Genomic DNA, 21,681 nt, shown 5'->3' with positions numbered 1-21,681 from the left:
TATACTTCCGTGGAAAAATGGAGATGAAAAATTTTGTCTCCACCACACAACCGATTCGGTATTTTCCTATCACTGACTACCAGATCCAGCCGCGTGACGAAATCGTCACCAAAGCTACAAGCGAGCTACGAGGGTTCTGGTGCGCAAGCGAGATAATATAAAACTTGACTGCGACCAGGATTGCCAATAATATTTTCCAAAAAACTGGAAGACTGGAAGATCTTAGTTGCTATCTTTTTCACACTCGCGAAGAATGTAAAATAAAAATAAAAAGCCAATTGAACATATGTCAAGGTTCCTAACCTTACCTTCGGTTTAACGGTTCTGCGTGGTTTGTTTCAGTTCCCTTTTGTTAATATTTGAGAAGGGTCACATGTACGTTTTACCTAGGTGTGTCGTAGTAGCTGAATATAAACACAACGTTAAGGCAACCCAAACAGGAATGAATATTTCGATACCTTATAAAGGTATGGATTAGCACGAGATAATACCAAATAAAAATACAATAAACATCTTCCCACAATATTATTCCAATACTGGAATAAGCACATTCAATACAAAACAGCACTGTTCACTGCTTACTTCGGTATTGAAATTATCTAATTTTGGTATTGAAATGCTATTTTTCTCCATTTTTTTGTATTTTACTTCTTCTATCAGGCTTGTCCAAACCAAATTTCGGTATCAACATCAAAATGAGGTAACCTTAAGAATCTCCTCCTGCTCAAGAAAGTATTTTTGAAAACAATATGCATAGTATGCATACTTGCAAAATAAACACTACGATGCATATGCATTTCATGCAAAGTATGCATTATCTCTTTTTATTATATATGCGTCAAAATGGAGAGTATAGATTATGCATAATATTTACCCTCCTACACTCTGTCCAACTTCTATAATACCACCCTGATTATACTTCGTTGCAACACAAACAGTTAGAATTTCAACAAGATACATTCATACATTGTAAAATGCTTAGAATAAAGTATATTTAACGTCAATTTCGTTCAAAAGAATTGTTTGTTTATTTATTGTGCTTAAATATGATAATTTCAGCTGTCTGGAATTATAGAAATCGAGGAAAACAGCTCGATTCGTTACTCTGCTCGAAAGTCAAAGTCGGTGCTGAAATATTTTGAAACGAGTTTGAAATGTTTCACAAAGCACTATGGAAAAAATGCCAAATCTTTTTTTGAGACATCTGCTATGAAAATTATAGATATCTCTATTTCCAAAAGTGTTAATATGGTTATGTTTAGGAGAAAACTGATATTCCCTCAACGAATGAAGCTTAATAGGCGTAATGCATGCATGGATGTGTAATAAAAACGACATCATGGAACAATTTGCTTCACAAAGAATATAATTATTAGAAAATGAACTTTTTCATGTATTTCTACTTTTTTTTAGACAAACATTTTTTTGCATGTAATTCACTTTTAGCGTCGATTTCTTGTTGTAGAGGCGTCATTAGCTTTATTGTATTGGGCCTCCACCTGTGGCCACAAATTCTCGCTTGTTGTGTGCTAGTGTTTTCTTTACCTTTTACCTCATCTCAATCCAAATCTGTAATTTAAAAAAATCATTATTGTTTTGCAAAACATTTCAGCTTTAGCATATGGCATAGAACAGGGGTTCTCAAAGTGGTCGATATCGACCCCTTGGGGTCAATATCGGTTTCCCAGGGGTCGATGAGATCTATAGATCGATCCCTATTAATTAACACAAGTTCATATTTGAAACATTCAAGATACTGCATAAGTTGTGTTACGTGAACCAACTTGATATAACAATTACTAATATAATAGTAGAGAGTATTGTTTTTGTAATTTGTTTTAATAATTATTAATTACACCTGATATTTACTGAATTTTACGTCTATTTCTTGATGAGAAGATTACGTCGAGTGGCTATAGGGGTCGATGGTATCACTTCAACCTGTAAAAGGGGTGTCTGGCCAAAATAGTTTGAGAATCCCTGGTATAGAAAGTTTGGTATAGTATAGCAATAAAAAAGAAAACTGCTGATAAAAGAAACACGTACTAATGTACGCTAGCAGAAATAAGCAAATTTTAGGTAAGAAACTCGGTTGATAGTAATTCAAAGAATATGATAAAATTTACTTATGAAGTTATATGTATCGTAGAAGAAACACTTGCTTTTTGCCATTCTGAACCAAGATCGCCTCGATTTCTATAATAGGGCCCAGTGTATGATAGTTACCAATACAAATACACTAGAATAAAAATTGAAGCGTTGTTTGTTTACGATTACACAAAGCAACAAGATCATCACCTGCTCTTATAGAAGTTGGACAGAGTGTATACTCGCGTACTGGACACACAGACCAAGAAATGAATAATTCGTTGATTTCTCAGAAAACATCAACACTACGATTTTGCGTTCGTCATTATTTAGCCGTTAGCGTATCGCAAGTTTAGGAAGGAGACGTATATAACTTTTTTACTATAATCGGTCTGTGACACCGACGCTAGTATAAGAGTAACTTTTGTTTGTACAAGTGACTTTTTTTTCTATTTTAGAACATTGTTCAATGAAATATTTAAATTAATGACAGTGGTGTAGAATATTTATTGAGTATAATGCATAACATTGTTACGCCCCCAGACATTAATTCAAAGTTGACCAAGAACAAAGAGACAAAATATATAAGAAACATGCAAACATGATAGTCCAGCACCTTCATCATCTGGTAACTATCTAGTTTCTAGAAGGTTGTTATACGTTCCTCTCTTCGAGAAAAAAAAAACGCTGCACACGCTACCAGTGCATGAAATGCGAAAAATATGTTTGCCTCGAGCATGCAGTTATGGTATGTTCTGATTCTTACACCAATGAAACCTCTATCGATTAATACGTGTTTATGTTATTTCATAACCCTTTATACTCTCATGAATTATACTCAGCCTACTTTAAGTTAATAACAGGAAAAAAGTCGAATTTCGTTATTTGTGTTGGAGTATCAAAAATTACTCTGTTTAGAGAAGGTTGAAGAAGGTTGAATAGCCATCTATTGAAACTGAATGAAATTGAAGAAAAAATATTTCCCTAGTTTTTTCATTCAATTAATATCCTCGTCTTTAAATAAATACCAATAACGTTTGAAAAGTACACAACAGCAATATTACAGACAAGTTCAACTTTCGGTCTGTGACACCTTGCGCGAGCATACGAGTTCTGATTTTTCGCGCGAGTACAGGAGATTTAATACTATTTAAAACTTAAAATCGCCCGAGTGACCATGAGAAACAAACATCCGATTGATGTAAACAGAAGCAAGGTTACTTGGATTTTATATTTATATCGTCCTTATTGTTATTAACTCATTAATAAATTCACAAAATATCCCAACAACAGAATTCGACGAGTTTGAGCAAGTGTGGGTCAAGGCACTTATTGCGGGAGAGATACATATATTTGCATCTGTTTACTTCCCCCTGATCATGCTCAAATTAGTTGTTATGAGAAATTCTTTGAAGTTGCTGAAAATATTTTATCTTCCTTTGCACCCGAATCAAAAATCCACATATACGGAGATTTCCATCAACGAAATGCGGACTTTATCACTGATTTTGACAATGAATTTATCTTGCTTCCAATTATTGGAGATAATGAGACTCTGCAATTTATTTTTGATGAAATAGCCGGTCTTGGGTTGAATCAAATAAACAATGTTTATAATCGACAGAAATACTTCTTGGATTTCTTGTTAAAAAATATGACCGAAGATTTTTGTGTGACTGAATCATTAAGTCCACTTTGGAAAAATGAAGCTTTCCACACAGTTATCTAATATTCTATATTTATAGATAACACCCAAAATCCATTTGATTATGAATTCGAGAAACTCTCTGATTAAAACAGAAGGCATATAAAATTTATAAGAAATACAAATTTGACGCTAATCTAGAAAGTTATCTGAACATCTGCGAATAGCTCAACTCAACTGTTAAAAACGCATCCGAAGATTACAACTTAAAAACAGTGTCTAACCAGAAAAGATTCTAATTACATAAAATAATTACATAAAAACAAAATTAAAAAGTAATGGTTTTCCACCACGCACCTTAACGATACCGTGGGGAATGACCTAGTAAAAATTTTGTAAAGTTTAATTTAAATAAGCTTGACGTCTCGAAAGGGCCAGGTCTTTGACGGAATTCCACCGGTTTTTATAAAAAAAATTGGCATCTGAATTAACTCAATAAGTCATTGGCAGTGTTTGGATTTCGATCAAAATCGAATGATACCCAATATGTCATGCAAGTAACCTCTCACGAACATATAACCAAATATGAGAGGATCATTCAGATACTTGTATGAATTACAGTAATCACTTGTGTTACATAAATGATTAAACCAAGAGAGGAACGAAGACTGTTGTTTGCATACTCAAGCTGTATCAAACATCGCAAACCATTTTCGAAGCCTGCATACAAGTTTGAACCGCATATATTGTCCCGCTCTACTATAGCGCAACCCACTGCACAGACAAGTGCGAATGATACAAGAAAAATTACGTCATCATTCGGTCACCATTTGCGGAGAGCAACGAATGGGCGTATATGATGGTTTTGCTTGCGTGCTGGTGTATCATGAAGTGCGAACCGATGCAGAGTTGTCTCGTTCTATTTTGTGTCGTGATATGTAACACCTAACAACAAAAGAATGCCGCAGAGGGAAATGATTTCTGTATGATCATATTTGAACGAACGAAAGCGATTTTTTCAATGAATGGATCATTTGGCAAACACTGGTCATTGGAATCAGAAAGGTTCCCAAAAATATGGAAAAACGATGTTGTAAGAAATTATCGTGGAGTAACAATTATTTCTTTCATTCCAAAACTCTTTGAAGCCGTAATAAACCAAAAACTTTTTTAACAACTAAAGACCCGAATTACGAATAAGCAACATGTTTTTGACGTGGGACTACGTCTAACCGGAATATATGGAGGGTAAAATGAAAACCTAAACACAGAACATTCAGGAAAAAATGAAAGATTTCGAATGCTTATAGCTCGAACATTCCGTACTGGATAGGAGAGATGTTTGCATCACTTGATAGGGAATATTTATACGCATCTATCGCAACTAACAAAATGTTGTTTTTCATTAGATAAACAATTGAATAACTGTAAAATATTAGGCGTTATCTAAACGCCCTAACTGCATCGTTTTGATTGGCCCGATTTACGGTTTCCCTAACACAGCCATCAAAACCAAGCAGCCTTGGGGAAATCGGCATTGCAAATACATGAAAGTAGGGGGGCTTTTGTTCTCATCGAAAAATGTTCCCTAACACAGACTTTAAAACCAAGCAGCGAAATCGGCATTGCAAACACACGAAAGAGCCTAGAGGCGAGTGAACTGAAAAGTTTAAACCCTCTTAAAGCCAAAAAGAAGAAGAACACACGAAAGTAGGGGGAACTTTTGTTCCCACCGAAATGTGTTCCCTAATAGAGATTTCTAAACCAAGGTGCCTGGAGAAATCGGTATTTCAAATTCATGCAAGTCGGGGGTATTTTTGTTCCGATTGAAATGTGTTTCCCTAACACAGACTTCAAAACCGAGGTTTCTGGGGAAATCGGCTCTGCAAATAAATGCAGTACTGCGAGTACTTTCGTCCTCGCTTGCCTTTGTGCAGAGTGGAATATGTCTGTCCTAACATGATCTTCTAAACTTAGGAACCTGGGAAAATCGTGCAGACACTAGAAGCGAATAAACTTCCCAGTTTCAAGCAAATTCGAGATTCGAGAAGTATGTACACTTTTGGGATGTAAACTTCAGAGGGAAATGTAAAATAAAATAATCGTTTGATTTTTTTTTTTGTCTTTATTGGAAAGATTTTCAGCCTTAGGCTGGTTCATCAAACGTTTGATAATTCTTCCGTACATATATTTTGTTCTAGTCATCATACCAAACGTAAAAGGTCCGTAATTAATTTTTTTTTGACTTTACACGGCATTTGTTCATTTTTTTCACTCAGAGCAAATATATTGAACTCAATTGAATTTGGAAACTGTTTCATTCAATCAAGAATTTAATCAATAAAACGAATGATTGCTAAGCTAAGGTAGTTCCACGCCAACCTTGCGGTTATATCATAGATATAACCCACTCATTTTTTTTCAAAGGACGCTCAACATGCAATGTATAATGGTGATCAAGTTGAAGCTCTGTAAACTGACTTTAGTAAGGCTTTCGATCGTGTTGATATACCCTTACTCCTTCATAAAGTTCAAAAAATAGGGATAGAAGTCAAGCTATTGAAATGGCTAGAATCATATTTGACTGACCGTATAGTAAGATTTAATGGAGAAATTTCAAAACCAATATTTGTTACATCCGAAGTTCCTCAAGGCTCTCATTTGGGACCACTTTTGTACGTTTTATTTGTTAATTACGTTTGCGTTTTTCTCAACAGTGTTAAGGCACTTATCTACGCAGATGATATGAAGCTATACAGGAAATAAAGGATGAAAAAGACTCTCAAACATTCACAAATGAAGTTAACATCTTTTATAATTGGTGAACTAAGAGTTTATTACAGCTCAATGTTAGGAAATGTACTTTGATATCTTTTACAAGAAGAAAAACACCATTTAACAATGGTGTTAAACCAGGGAATCAACCCATCGATATATATATCAACGAGTAACAGACTTAGGCGTGGCTTTAGATGATTGATCATTATAATACAATCATCCATAGAGCAAATAATATGTTGAGCTTCATCAAACGCTTTAGCTACCATTTCCAGGATCCGTACACAATAAAAAACATTTTATATTACATACGTCAGATCAATTCTCGAATACTGTAGTATTGTATGGCCCCCTTACATAACATCACACGAAGACTGAATTGAATCTGTACAATTTTTTTTTATTATTTGCACTTCGTAAACTAGGCTGGTCTTCATATCATCTCCCTCCATATGAGGCACGTTGCACGCTAATCAATATGAAAAGCTTAAAAGAACGTCGGAACTCTGCCATGGTTCTATTTATTATTGACATCATATCAAAACGAGTGGACTCAGAAGAAATATTAGAAAACATAAAAATTTCTACGCACCCATTAGGCACCTGAGAAACCCTAACATTTTCTACAAGAACGAATTATGCCAAATATAGTCCTATTGATCGTATGATGAACCTCTGTAACGAACACAGTTAAATAATTTATGTAGCCATGTCAAGGTCAATGCTTAAAGGCTATCTGAATAGAATAACAAATTTCACTGTAATGTTTGGGCAGCATATTTAGTCTACGCTGGTTTAACGAAATAAATTAATTTGTTTTTTGATTATGTAACTTGTAAAATCTTCTTTTGAATTAAACGGATAAATTATCCAGCCAGCTCTCTTTAGTTTTAAGTAGTTTTAAGTAGTATTAAGAATGTATTGGTCTACAATAGATTGACAATAGATAAATAAAAAAATAAATAAATGAATAAATAAAATACATAAATTAATGTCTATGGAATGTGCTCCATGACCATGACTCTATGACCTTCTGAACTTTGGAATGATTTGGAGGATCTATGACGTCTGATGTTTATATAAACTCAAAGCCAGCTTGGAACGCGGGCTCTTTGAACTATTTTGGTTATTTTTTTTTTTGCTATGAACATTGCACTAGTTGTGGATCAATTGGTCTGAACTTCAGAATGTTATAGAGGACCTAGAACATCTGGTGTTTATATAAATTCAAAGACATTGTAGCACGTTGCTGCTTGGGTGCGCTGTTAAATAAGTTAAAAGTTGAGCGATACTACACCAAAGAGAGGGGGGAGTATCTAATCACCATAGAATCATTTATTGCACCCTGAAACATCCACTTGCAAAATTTGGTTCCATTTGCTTGATTAATTCTAGAGTAATGCAGAAATTTGAATTTCATTTGTATGGCAGCCCCCCTTAGAGAGGGGGGTGGAGAGTCTAACCACTATAGAAACATTTATTGCACCCTAAAACCTCCATATGCCTAATTTGGTTTCATTTGCTTGATTAATTCTCGAGTAATGCAAAAATTTGCGTTTCATTTGTATGGCAGCCCCCCCTTAGAGAGGGGAGTGGAGAGTCTAACCACCATAGAAACATTTATTGTACCCTAAAATCTTCACATGCCAAATTTAATTTCATTTGTTTGATTAATTCTCGAGTAATGCAGAAATTTGTGTTTCATTTGTATGGCAGCCCCCCCCTAAGAGAAGAGGGGAGGAGTATCTAACCACCATAAAAACATTTATTGCATCCTAAAACCTCCACACCCTAAAATCTTCACATGCCTAATTTGGTTCCATTTGTTTGATTAATTCTCGAGTAATGCAGAAATTTGTGTTTCATTTGTATGGCAGCCCCCCCCCCCTTAGAGAGGTGGGTCGAGTGTCTAGCCACCATAGAATCATTTATTGCTCCCTAAAACCTCCACATGTCAGATTTCGTTTCATTTGCTTGATTAATTCCCGAGTAATGCAGAAATTTGTGTTTCATTTGTATGGCAGCCCCCCCTTAGAAAGGTGGGTCAAGTGTCTAGCCACCATAGAATCATTTATTGCACCCTAAAACCTCCACATGCCAGATTTCGCTCCCGTAACCGAGTGGTTAGCGTCACACCTTATCATGGGGGTTCGGGTTCGATTCCAGTTCTGGTCGGGGAATTTTTCATCAAAGAAATTTCTTCCGACTTGCACTGGGGTCACGCGTATTCTAGAGCTTGTCACTTCAATATATATTAAAGGCGTTTTATTCGGCATATAAATCTCAACTATGCATTACCAATAAAAAATGACGCAAGTAATATCCACGTTTAGAAGGCAAAAGTTCCACTGGGAGTGTTTATGCCATACAAGAAGAAGAAGAGGATATGGATCGTTTTGCAGAATAAACATGCCCGCTGTTTCAATGGTGAGGAGAACGACCATGATCAAACCTTAGCAGTGCAAGAAGGCTGAGAAGCAACCCCAATTGAATGACAAAGTCAGAACCATCGACTAACCACGATTCTTTATTAATTTAAAGAACATCATTGTTTTGCTGACATTCTAAATCTTGGAGAGCAACGAAAAACGAGCAAAAAAAAACATCAATATCATCTGCGCTCCACATCAATCTCAATAAAATGCGATTCGCTGCCGTGTGTTACATATGTATTTCGTTTTTGGGGGGAATCGACGAAAACTACATCTTCACCACGGGCTACGAATCGAATAACGAATGAACTTATAAAGCAGCAAAGTTGGGCGCGGTGGTACGTGATGTGGCGTGAGTAAATGTATGTACGAAAACACTTTAACATTGGAACCACCAGCACCGGTCGGACCGGGCCACATCTGCAAAGAAAATCCAAACTGAGCGCAGCGGATCTTGATATGTGCCAACAAAATGGAAACCTTCATTGGATTCGGGTTGATTTATACTGCATTGGGGCAGCCGGCGGGCCTATGTTGGAAAAATTGCTCTGCGACAGTGGAGTTTTCTCGTTCAGGGTTTACCCCGTTCACATTAACGGGCAAACGGTACTACGATCCTTGGAAATCCTGCTCCGAAAGTACATCAGTCAAGCTGTTGTGATTAGTATTCATTTATCCTATTTGCTACAGAGTAGCTTCAAAAGGCTAAACATGCATTGTCGGATGGTTCACTTTCCGCTAGACTATCTTTATTCCGTTAATCTCATTCAGATGACACCAGACAGTGCGTCGCTATTTCGCCAAAAGGATATCATCATGTAGGAAGATTACCCATTGATTGGATTTTCTGCCTTTATTATATCGGCGCTCATTACATGTGTGTGTGTGTGTGTGCAACAAGGCAATAATTTATTTTTGTTCTCTTTCTTTCGTATCTACATTACAGGTCGAGCAACGCGATGTTCCTGGCATCGACTGTGCACATTTGGCGATGGACACCGAGGAAGGTGTCGAAGTCGTCTGGAACGAAGTTCAGTTTTCCGAGAGGAAGAATTTCAAATCTCAAGAAGAAAAAATTCAACTAGTATTCGAAAACCTAACACAGTTAGAGCATCCAAATATAGTCAAATTTCATCGTTATTGGACGGACACGCATAACGATAAGCCTAGGGTAAGTGGGTGATATTTCAGTCAATGACATTTTGGCTAATCTTCACTCTTCTCTTCCAGGTAATATTTATAACAGAATATATGTCCTCTGGTTCCCTGAAGCAGTTTCTCAAGCGTACCAAGAAAAACGTTAAGAAACTTCCACTGCAAGCATGGAAGCGGTGGTGTACTCAAATTTTATCAGCACTTAGGTGACTCCCGTTACGAATACCGGCTGGGGACCTTGTTTCTCACTTTCTCAACTCTTCCTTTCGCAGTTATTTGCATTCCTGTTCGCCGCCAGTAATTCACGGCAACTTAACCTGTGATACAATATTTATTCAGCATAATGGTCTAGTTAAAATTGGTAGTGTAGCTCCAGATGCCATTCATCATCATGTAAAAACATGTAGGGAAAATATGAAAAATATGCATTTTTTAGCACCAGAGTATGGAAGTAAGTGAGCCACTGTCCCGCGGGGCACAGAGTAACGTTATTAACCTATTGACCCCCCTCTTCTAACCGATTTCCAGCAGCCGCATCTACGACCGCCATCGATATCTACTCGTTTGGCATTTGTGCGCTGGAGATGGCTGCACTGGAAATCCAAGGGAACGGAGATTCGGGTACGCTAGTCACAGAAGAGCAAATCAAACGCACTGTCGAGAGTCTTGAAGATGCACAGCAGAAAGACTTCATCATCAAGTGCCTCAGTCATGACCCTGCCAAAAGGCCTACCGCTAGAGAATTACTTTTTCACCCGCTGCTGTTCGAGGTGCATCCGCTGAAGCTGCTCGCGGCGCACTGTCTGGTGAATACCTCATGTAAGTTGTTAACAGGTGCCTAAACACACATTCGCCGTGGGTTCTATGAGTAGCCAGGTTGACAAGAACTAAGGATAGTCTCTAGAAGGGAAACAAATCATATGTTCATATGTCTGGTAGGGACGATATGTTAGTTTTGTTTTTGAGTCAATATACAAATTACTGTAAGGATATACATCTGTTGCCAGAGCCAAACCGTCGATTTTTTTTTTCCAAAATAGTGCCTCCGTCAATGTAGGTCTAATTGGTTTTCACCTTGAGTTCATTAGCTTTTCTCGGCTTCTCATTACATTAACACGTTGCCCCGACCAAGCTAGTGCGGACACTGCGGGTAGTCAGTGGACTTTTTTTTTCCAGCGCCGACGCCAAATTCCGTGTCAGACCGACGCGGGGCTCAACGTGTTAATATTAGAATAAAAATAAATAAACAGTTTCATACTGATTTGGCAAAAAGGTCGATTCTGTCAAGATTGTCTCCTATTTTTTCATCATATGATGGCAACTATCCAAAATGTTCTATTTTATTTCTATGCAACGAATGCAAATTGAGACTTTTTTAATGTATCCAAAATGGTTGGCCATTTCTTCAAGAATTTTAACCCATCTGATCGGAAAGTTGTTTGGCAACATTGTTAGAAAATAATAGAGCACACTAAAAAAAATTAGGTGTGTGCAATCTCCCCATAAACGACCAAGCTCTACAAAATTAAAGAAATTTGTTTCCAAGACACGACCGCAGTCTTACGTCCTATATTACCATATCATATTACAATTGAGGGGCTTAGAATGCAAGGGGTGTAAGTGACTTGATCGATTTCTCTTCGTCAACATTTTCTTTCATTAATAATTTAACTGCAAAAACGTTCCAATTTGAGTTTGCTGTAGAATCCGATAGATGAGGTTTTGACCTATCTTCCACATCGTCAAATACAGCTGGGATTGAGTTTGCAGATAAGTTATGACCAAAAGAGAGAGTCGATGTAGAGAAATCGATCAAATCACTTACACTCCTTTCATTCTAAGCCCCTCAATTCATTCTTTTTTACGCGATCGATGCATCCGTGCAAATAAAAATCGTGTACTTTTGAACAAATCGTGTAAAAAAAGATTGACCGTCGTAGTCGTGTGCCCTGTCACAGCCACATTCGCATGATTCCTCTTCTTAACGCAGTGCTATTAGGCATGTCAAATCACGTTATTTCAAGGAAATCGCATGAAAAATAGCGTGAAAAGAATTCAGTTTAGTTCATTTGCTTGTTTATCACTTCTAATATTATTAAAGAGTGCATCGAAGTTTCATGAACAACTCGTTAGTTGAAAGTTTGAGTGAGTATTCCTCGCGAACACCATCCCGGTGGTTTTTATCGTTTTTTACACACAATCGGCCACATGCGATTATATTTGTTCCGCCAGCATCGTCATTCCACATTTCTTAAATTTCATCAATTGTTACCATGAACACATAGATGGCAATACTTGCAAGTATCAAGTATCGTGCATTTGTTATTTAGTGTTGCCTCAGTGGTATCGCACCTCTAGACATCTTCGGTCCCACAGAGAACGCATCCAGTACCACACTGGTGTAGCGACAAAAAATGAAACATCGCGAGCATGATCTATCACCACTTTGTACTCTCCTTAAACTAAACTCTTTTGTTAATGTTGCGGACCTCGAAAAGAGACGATAATGCTTTGTGAGGTGCAATTGCAGTTGTGTTGCGTAGATGTCACCTTTTTGCGATTGGTCCGCGAAACTAATTCACACATAACATTTCAGTAGTACACTCATTTTCCTTGCGAGCCAGTGACGATGATCCAGCTTGATTGTTCCCTATATAATATGGACCTTATGATTACGTCTGCTTTGCCATGGCGTCGGTTCGATGTGTTGATTGCAATGTCAGTGACACAGCGTGCTCTGCACTGTTCAGCACTGCTCGAGGAGAAACGAAGAGCGTATTATGACACAAATCGAGCAGACCAAGCGATGTTCGCTGCTCTGGGTATAAAAAGAAACTGGCAATGTGTCCAGAGGAGATGAAATATTTATACACTAGGGACAGCGTAATTATTGCTAAAGGGTGTAGTTTAGGTCGCAAATATTCTATTCTCATTTCCTCCCTTTGATGATTATGTTATCGCGGCTGCATAAGTTGCCCGTTATTGACAGCACGGGTAGGTAAGTACACGAATGGATATAACAATGGTATGAAAAATGTGAATGCTTTCATTAATTTGGGCATATCAAACAAATCTTAGAGAATTTCCTATTCGATTGGTATGCAGACCGTCAAAATCCGTTCGGAACAAAAATAGTTATTATTGTTAATTTTATTTCATTAAAACATGACCTGATTTGGCACCCTCACCAAAAGATGTAGTCCTACGTCAAAATATTTCTTTGACGAAAACCATTGATGTAGTTTTGATTATTGGCATTGAAGAAACCCCAATGTTCAAGAATTTTTTTAACAATCATCCAATCAAAAAATGACGAGAAATTGGAAATTCGAACATTGGCCCGTGTTGTGTTGTGTATGTGTACTTCTATCAAAGTAATACTGAAGAAAAATTTACTTTTTTCTGTATTTTATCAGGTTTTGTTTTTGTTTTGTTGAGTTTTTTTCTCATTTTTTTTAATCTGCATAGGTCTGAGAGACCGAGAAATCAATAATTCATTCATTTCTCAGAAAGTATCAACACTACGACTTTGCGATTCTCTCTAGCTTTGTTATTCGTCGTTCGTCATAGTTTTGCGTATCGCATGTGTTGGTACGAAGGGAAGGTGTGTCACTTTTCTACCACTTTCGGTCTGAGACACCGAGTATAGGAGTAACTTTTTTGGACAAGTGATCTGTTTCCTATTTCAGAATGTTGTTCAATGAAATGTATAAATTAATGACGTGGAATATTTATTGAATATAATGCATAAGATCATTTCCGGACTATTCTTATTTGATTTTGGTCCTTCTTGTCACCGAATTGAACGCATTCATATATTATTCGTTGTTATATTCATACGCGCAAAAGAAACAAATGTTTGACTTTGGTATAGTTATTCGCTAAATACAATGGTCATACATATACACACTTGTGGAAGAAATGCACTTGTGGATGAATTGTAAACTGTAAACTATAAATTAATAGGGGACTTATGGTTATTTTTGTTGAGCGTATTAAGTGGAAATAAAAGACGTCTGGTCGAGTTGAGAGAACAAATTGGAATAAAATTTTATTTGACTACTTCTAATATACCAGAGTACTACGATGAACAAACAACTGTTGCGATGCTGTTATAGTAACGTTAGTTACAAGTTGCTACGCTTCCATCAATTTTTTACAGTTACAGAAAATATTTTTTATACTGTGGTGGACAGAACTGGACTGACATCGCTCCGTAGCATCCCAATTTGCCGCTTTCTCTCTCGGTTTCCAGCTTCTGCAGAACGATGAAAACATTCACCACTGTGATTTTCCACTTCGATTGGTCGTTCTTCAGCATCACAGCGGTGATCTAAACCCAATAGGAGCGAGCGGTAAATTCTTTGTTTACGTTCCTTTCTCTCTGGCATACATGAGGAGAACAAATCCATAATACCGCTACTGTTTGTTACTCATCAGCTGTTGTTTCCCGTTATACTGTCTGCTCTATTTTTGGAATCCAGACAGTCGATTGTTAGGGAATTCCCGGGCTAGGGTTATAGCAAGCCGACCTCTGTCTCTTAATTAGAAATCGAGAGAGAGAAAACCATTGCAAGGAAGAGCCATAATAGCATCAACTGCTTGGTTCTGATAGAGTCGAGAACATTGAAGAACGTGATGATTCCATCAACGATTTCAAACAATTTTGAAAATCTCGATTGGGAAGTTGAGATCAACGGTAAAAATGGTACACATGGAGTTGTGTTATTTTGATCTCCTCTCGAGTGTTGGTTCGTTCGAATGTGAACTAGTTCCACGAAACCCAGAATGGCCTCCATTTTGTTTACTGTTTACCCACTGCGCTCGTTTTTGCAGCCAAGCTCACCGGAGGTTTCCTCCAGAGGGACTTGTCGTTGAACATTGAGAGTGGTTACATTTTTGCATCGGGATTTCTCTTGGAAAATAAACGGTGTACTTTCGTTAGATGTGTCCGCGTTCGTTTCATCAACTGGAAACGTGGCGAAGACGTTGTTTATGTTCATTGAATGTTATTATTGTTGTTGAGCCATTTGGAGCGAATGGCAGAGTTTCTTCAAAGAGCGCTTCAGTTTATCTCCGCGACTTTTGTATGTTTCATATACAGATAGCTTATCTGGGATTCTACCGCAATACGTAACTTTTTCACAGTGTCATGGGCTTAGCCGAAGAAAGTCGTATCTGTATCTGTATCTATTATAACGTAATACGGGAGAGAAGAACCAGAAATAGATAACTCGATACAAGCCGGACGGCGTTATTTTTGTATTATCCCTTCATTAGAAACTGTTCCCTTCTGGCTATGTTCACAACCCTAAAAACGTGATTATTAAATCTACCAATTTCATCACTTTGAATAATTTCGCATGTCAGACCCGCTTCAGTCACACCCTCTTAATTTCTACATTATGGTAGGGAGTGTAGAGGCGATATACCATCGTAAAAATGCTCATTAGAAACAATCTCATTTGCGTGCTTCCAGTTAGACACGACAACTCACAAATTTCTGTTACGAAGGTATGTCTTGCCAGATCTTTCATGATCTGAATGAAATTAGGACTTTTCCATTTGTTCGTTGTTAAGTAAGACCGGACCATGTGACATTTTTATGAAGTTAAGTGCTCTGCAATTTTTAAAGCATCTAATTTTTTCGTTCAATATTGTTCTCAGAAATGTTAGCTACTCTCTGGCAATACTTTGACGTATGATAATTGTAAAAAAACAAGTATCATGCCAAAAATGGCAGTTATTTTTCTGCCTATACGTACATGGCCATTCTGACTGAACCAAACGAAGCATTTTTAAGACTTAGTTCACTATGACTGACAATTTCGAAATATTTCTCAATCAATTAACAGTTGTGAGCAGAGATGCTAACCTTCCTGATTTTTCAGGATTTCCCAGACTTTTTGGCTCGTATTCTGACATCCTGACAAACACTCGATATTGTCTGTTTTTTCTAAAGTGATCCTGATGTTTTAGTCTTTTATTTCATCACAATAAAAAGGATCCTGGTTGGAAATGAAAACTGTCGGAATAGCCTACATAAAAAGCTCTCCGGTTCACCCTCGTATAGTGATTGCTTTTTCTTTCGTTTATTATTACGTATTAATATTTATTTGAATGCTTAAAACACGTAGTACGTATATTCCACCTAAAAATCCATTATGTTTTTCGCTTCACAAGGACAGAAAATGAAACCTCAATCCTCAATGTTCATTCATTCAATTGGCGTTGACAATTGAATAAATGAACATTGAGGATAATTTCGCGAGATAATTTCTCTCTCTCTCTCTCTCTCTCTCTCCGGAATCTTATGTCAAGGATTACAAGGTTATAGATATTTAGTATATTTTTTTTGTATAGTGTTAAATAAATAAATAAATTATTCAAAAACCGTAAAAACTGTATGACATTTATTGTCATAGTTATAGTATCACGAACCACGATACTAATAATACATAGTTGTGGAAATGCCTAAAAAGGGACAAGTGGAAATTTCCTCAACTATGAAAGAATGAAAAATGGCGAAAGATTGTGGAACAAAATTGTGCACATAAATATGAATAAATGTATGTCTGCCTATCAAAATGATGCCTTTGTTCTCCTAAAAACCGGCACAAACTTTCCGGTCATCCCAGAATGAGCTATCCTGAATTATCCTGATTTTTTTTTCATTTTCCCCCATTTTTGAAAATTATAGTTGGCAACCCTGGTTGTGAGTCACAGTGTGCCATTCTGCTATGAAAATTAGAGCGAGAGGGGTTGTGAGTTTGGAACTGCATAAACATTTGTTTGCGTTCAGCATAATAGTCTCTGCCATCTACTGCTCTGCCGTAATCTCGCGAAGTGACGCAAGCGCCAGAGGGAGAAATTTTCAGTACGAGACTTTTCGCAAAATTGCATGTATAATCAGCACACGCGTACATTACGAAAATCTGATCTGTACAAATTGTGTACAATTGATGGAAAAACATTGCCATCTGCTCGATTTTTGAAAAAAATGCAGTTTTATTTAAGCTATGTTACCAACGCCAGTTTGTTGTGAAAAAAGCAAATTTTAATCGCTGTTTCCACAACCGATTAGCGATCATCCATCAAAGTATGGGAGAATCTGTTTCCAAATATTTTCTACAACATGCCACCGTTGAGTGGAGCATGAGGTAGCATCAGAGAGAAGAGTTCTACACATTTTCCGTCTTTGTAGCGTGTGTCGAGCGGGCCAACGTAGTTGAGAGCCCGATTGTAACAACTATGGACAGCATCTTCTATTCCAATCCAAAATGCAATTGAAAACATCCGTGTTGAATAAGATAATTCCGTCCGAAATTATCCGATGTGAAGCAAATACAGTTTACGCGAGGTTTGTTATAAGATGCGTTTCGATGGAGATTTTTGACATTACCCTTCGATCAACTGTCGATCAACGATCTTGTTATTTGAAATTTGCTGTCCTTTCTCGTTCATTCTATGCCATCAGGACGGATTAAAAATCATATCGCATCAGATTCCAAATTCCGTCACATTATAAGGGAAGTGGTAATGGCGCTTACGCCATTTCGTTTTCAAGCTTTTACGGGGTCATTTTTCCACATTTCTATAAAACTTCGCAGTCGTTTGAAAGGATTTGGTATTCTTTATCGATTTATAACATAAAAAGTAAAATGTCAATTTTGACGCTTGCGTCACTTTGCGAGATCACGGCAGTGCTGGCATAAATATGATTGCACATGTTAAAGCATAAACTTCCCATTATCAATCATCTTATTCGTCACATAGAATCGTTAAATTCGATTTCTTTGTCAACGCTGCAGTCTAAATCGCACTCTGAAATAGTATATTTTGTGATCATTCACACTGGAGACCAGAATTTTTTACCGATCCATTCAGTCAGAGTGGACCAAGTTTCTTCTTTTAATATACTCTAATGTGCACATTTTACAATTACGGGTTCAAGCACATTTCGGCAAGGTACCTGTTAGCTTCAAGAAAATGTTTTGTTGGTTTGAATTCGGCGCTTGGATATTGTTTAAATTCAATATACAAATGATTGTCACATAGTCCACTCTGTCTGCACATGATACAGAGCCATTTCGCCATGGTAAATGGTACATGGTTCGCTCTGACTGCATACTATGACTGCTTTTTGTTGATCAATCATAATGAAAATGATGCACAATATTATTATTACACCAACATACATTTTTTTCTGTTCAAAATTACCTATTAAAGGGTGTGTCACATCAAATTGCATCACGGAAAAAACGCTGTAGAAATTTAATTTTTAGGAATTATATCTTCAGCTTTCGCTTATAATCAGATAAGAGTGTATAGATCACGTTGGCCATGCTTCACTGTCAATTTTTCGTAAATTTGGAAAAATGTCGTCGAACAAAAAAGACGTCGTGAATTAACCCTGTGCACTCATTTCGAGAATCCGGAGTTGTCACATCGGGACATCGGTAAGATGCTGGGAATCGTCCAATCCACGGTCAGCAGAGTACTAAAACGATACTTCGAGAACCTAACCATCGACCGGAAGGTGAAGAACGGCAAAAATGGATGCTCCGTCAGTGAAAAAGATCACAAGCGCGTAGTTAAGCAGTTTAGACGTAATCCGAGAAGTTCGGTCCGGGATGTCGCCAATAAGCTGAATTTGTCAAGTTCATTCGTCCAGTGGACCAAGCAGCGGGAGGGCCTGCGTACATACAAGGTTCAGAAGGCTCCTAACCACGACGAAAGGCAAAACATGGTGGGGAAGACGCGAGCCCGGAAGCTGTACACCGAAATGCTGACGAAGCCGCATTGCCTGGTAATGGACGACGAAACCTACGTCAAAGCGGACTTTCGTCAGCTACCGGGCCTGTTGTTCTTCTCCGCAGAGGACAAATTCAGCGTTCCGGAGGAAATTCGCAAGCAGAAACTATCCAAGTTTGCCAAAAAGTACATGGTGTGGCAAGCGATCTGCTCTTGCGGAAAGCGGAGCGCCCCCTTCGTGATGACCGGCACGGTAAACGGGCAGGTTTACCTTAAGGAGTGCCTACAGAAGCGCTTACTACCACTATTGAAGCAGCACGAGGGCCCGACCATCTTCTGGCCGGATCTCGCTTCGTGCCACTAATCAAAGGACGTGTTGAAGTGGTACGAAGCCAACGTGGTCACCTTCGTGCCAAAGGAAATGAACCAGTCCAACGCGCCGGAGCTTCGCCCAATAGAGAAATATTGGGCGATTATGAAGCAGGCCCTCCGGAAGAACCCAAAAGTTGTCAAATCGGAGGCGGACTTCAAGAGAAAATGGATTTCTGTTCAAAAAAAACTACAACCTGACGTTGTACAGAACCTTATGGACGGGGTAAAGAGGAAGGTGCGAGCATACGGGCTTAGGCTCGAAGTATGAATAAAAAGAAAATGCCAAAAGTTGTTTAATAGTTTTTATTTTACTGTCTAAAATTTTCAAAAGGATCGGTCTACTGGGCGAATTTCTACAGCGTTTTTTCCGTGATGCAATTTGATGTGACACACCCTTTATTCGAATGTTGTTGAAATAGCAGATTTATTTGAAAATTTCTGCTTGGACCCTATAACTACAAGTTCAAAAGAAGCATGTCTCTAGAATCATTGACCACTAGAATGGTAATTTTGCTCGGCACTCTGAATTTGAATACTACCACTTTAGTACGGGAGCTTAAGACCACCTTTTTCAATTCCGCCTTTCACTCCTGCAGACGCTGAATTCTTCTTCCCAGTCTCCTCCACCACGAGGGAATTATTTTTATGCTTCAACCGTAAATGGTTTAGCATATTCGATGAATTTCGACAAAACTTCATGACGATTAAACAAATTTTGCACTGTTTTTTTTGAAGAAATGGTACCGTTTTCATTAACTGCGATTATTGTGATAATTATTCGATGTATTCATGTTTTGATTTTTCATTATTCGATACAACATTACTCGATTAAAATTGCATTATTCGATATTCGATATTCGATTATTTGAATTCATCGAACGATTAAGCGACGTCTCTACTAGTCCTTAAACTTAGTGGACACACTGTACACTGGATTCTTTTTTATGCGATTTCATTTCTGTGTTTTTTTACGCGATTCTCTCTATGTTACTCGATTTTCTTGAATTACGCGACTTGTCTATCGTCGCCTCGATGCACAATGGTCCAGGAAGGGCATTTAAGTGGAAATTCGCATCGACAGTTATTTTCTAGAAAAAAACTGTCTTCGACAAAATTGTTACATATGATAGAGCGCTCATTTTTATGTCATAAAAATAAATATTTCACATTCTTCATCAAAATTGTTCTCGGTAGACTTTTAGAGCTTTACAGACAAACATTTTGCGATGAAGAACTTGTCAATATCTTAATCTTATCCAAAGTTATAGATGATTTTTCATCCAAAAACTCATGATTTCAGTTTTAATTTACTCCAATACCAAAAATAAATAGTTTTGGGAATCTCATTTTATGTTTGATTTTATGTTTAACTCTTCATACGCTCTTTCAAATACCGTCAATGAAAAATTTTTATGTTTACCTCAGAGGGACCAACAAATGGAGAAGGAGTATTTTTGAAGAAGAAATATGAATATATGAATACAAATGCTATGTGAATTTGCTACTATAGCTACTATAGCCATGGGTCTTACAAGGTTTATAGGAATTGAAGGGGTCACGACGGTCCACCTATATGTCTTCCCGTGTCTCTATGCGAGGCTCTTTGGCTTTGCCTAGTGTCGTGAAATGATGTTATGAGAACGTTGACAGATCAGCCAGATCATTGGCATCTCGTCCAGAAAATTTCACACAAAAGCTCATCGGAATTCACTGTTCAAATGAGCGGTGGTGCACCTGCACGTGATGTGAAAAAATCATTCACGCGGGAAAAACTGTTAGTATTCTGAACAAATTGATCCATTCATCCATCCTTCACTTGGAACACATTTATAAGGAGCTACGTTTGCTGAATGATAGCTTCAAATAAAAGGCCACCATTCATGTGTTATTGTAAAAATAGTGTCATTCGTTACGAATCACGCATTGCAAGTCCACGAAAATAGTGTGTATCAGACACTGGAAGAGATGAAAGATGCATCCGTTGCACAATTTCAGTGCAACTATTTTGCCCAACATTAGCGGTTATGGACGTCTGGTAATTGATCGAATAGCGTGACTTGAATGGCTCGTTGAATGGTCCGGAGATAGCAATGTGTTGTATTTTCACGCTTATATTGATTATTTTGTTTTACATAGCTACTTTGGATGCATCCATCAGTATATGTATTATTTAGATGTTTAATGTTTCATTGTTGTTCCTTAAGACGACACTTTTTCGAAACAACAATTATTTCAACCGTTTTTTCCTCACATCATATAAGTTCGATTTGGGAATTTAGCAAAATAATTGCGATAAATTGTATTAGAGATCAATCAAATTCATGCGCCTCTACCGAGTGGTATCATTTGTCCTGCTAAATGATCCAATTACGAAAACAATCTAAGGTCTCGGGGTACAGGTAAACTTATGTATTCACTTCCCCCTGGCTATGATTTGTAACCCAGGAAACGCAAGTG

General features: G+C 37.5%; 1 protein-coding gene across 4 annotated transcripts in view; it reads left to right on the top strand.

The window, feature by feature from the left end:
• The window catches only part of LOC129775765 (nuclear receptor-binding protein-like), a 147,037-nt gene that overhangs the window by 111,562 nt on the left and 13,794 nt on the right, over positions 1-21,681 (top strand). For 3 of the 4 annotated variants that reach the window (XM_055780843.1, XM_055780846.1, XM_055780845.1), the window contains exons 4-7: positions 9,890-10,114; positions 10,174-10,304; positions 10,371-10,549; positions 10,627-10,917. In XM_055780843.1, coding sequence (XP_055636818.1) covers positions 9,890-10,114; positions 10,174-10,304; positions 10,371-10,549; positions 10,627-10,917 — 826 coding nt within the window. The remainder of the gene's footprint in view (positions 1-9,889; positions 10,115-10,173; positions 10,305-10,370; positions 10,550-10,626; positions 10,918-21,681) is intronic. The other variant, XM_055780847.1, reaches the window with a different exon arrangement.

This window comes from Toxorhynchites rutilus, chromosome 3 (assembly GCF_029784135.1).
Source record: "Toxorhynchites rutilus septentrionalis strain SRP chromosome 3, ASM2978413v1, whole genome shotgun sequence".
NCBI classification, from domain to species: domain Eukaryota; kingdom Metazoa; phylum Arthropoda; class Insecta; order Diptera; family Culicidae; genus Toxorhynchites; species Toxorhynchites rutilus.
Note: the sequence above shows the minus strand (reverse complement) of the source record. Positions and strands in the feature narration are given on the sequence as shown.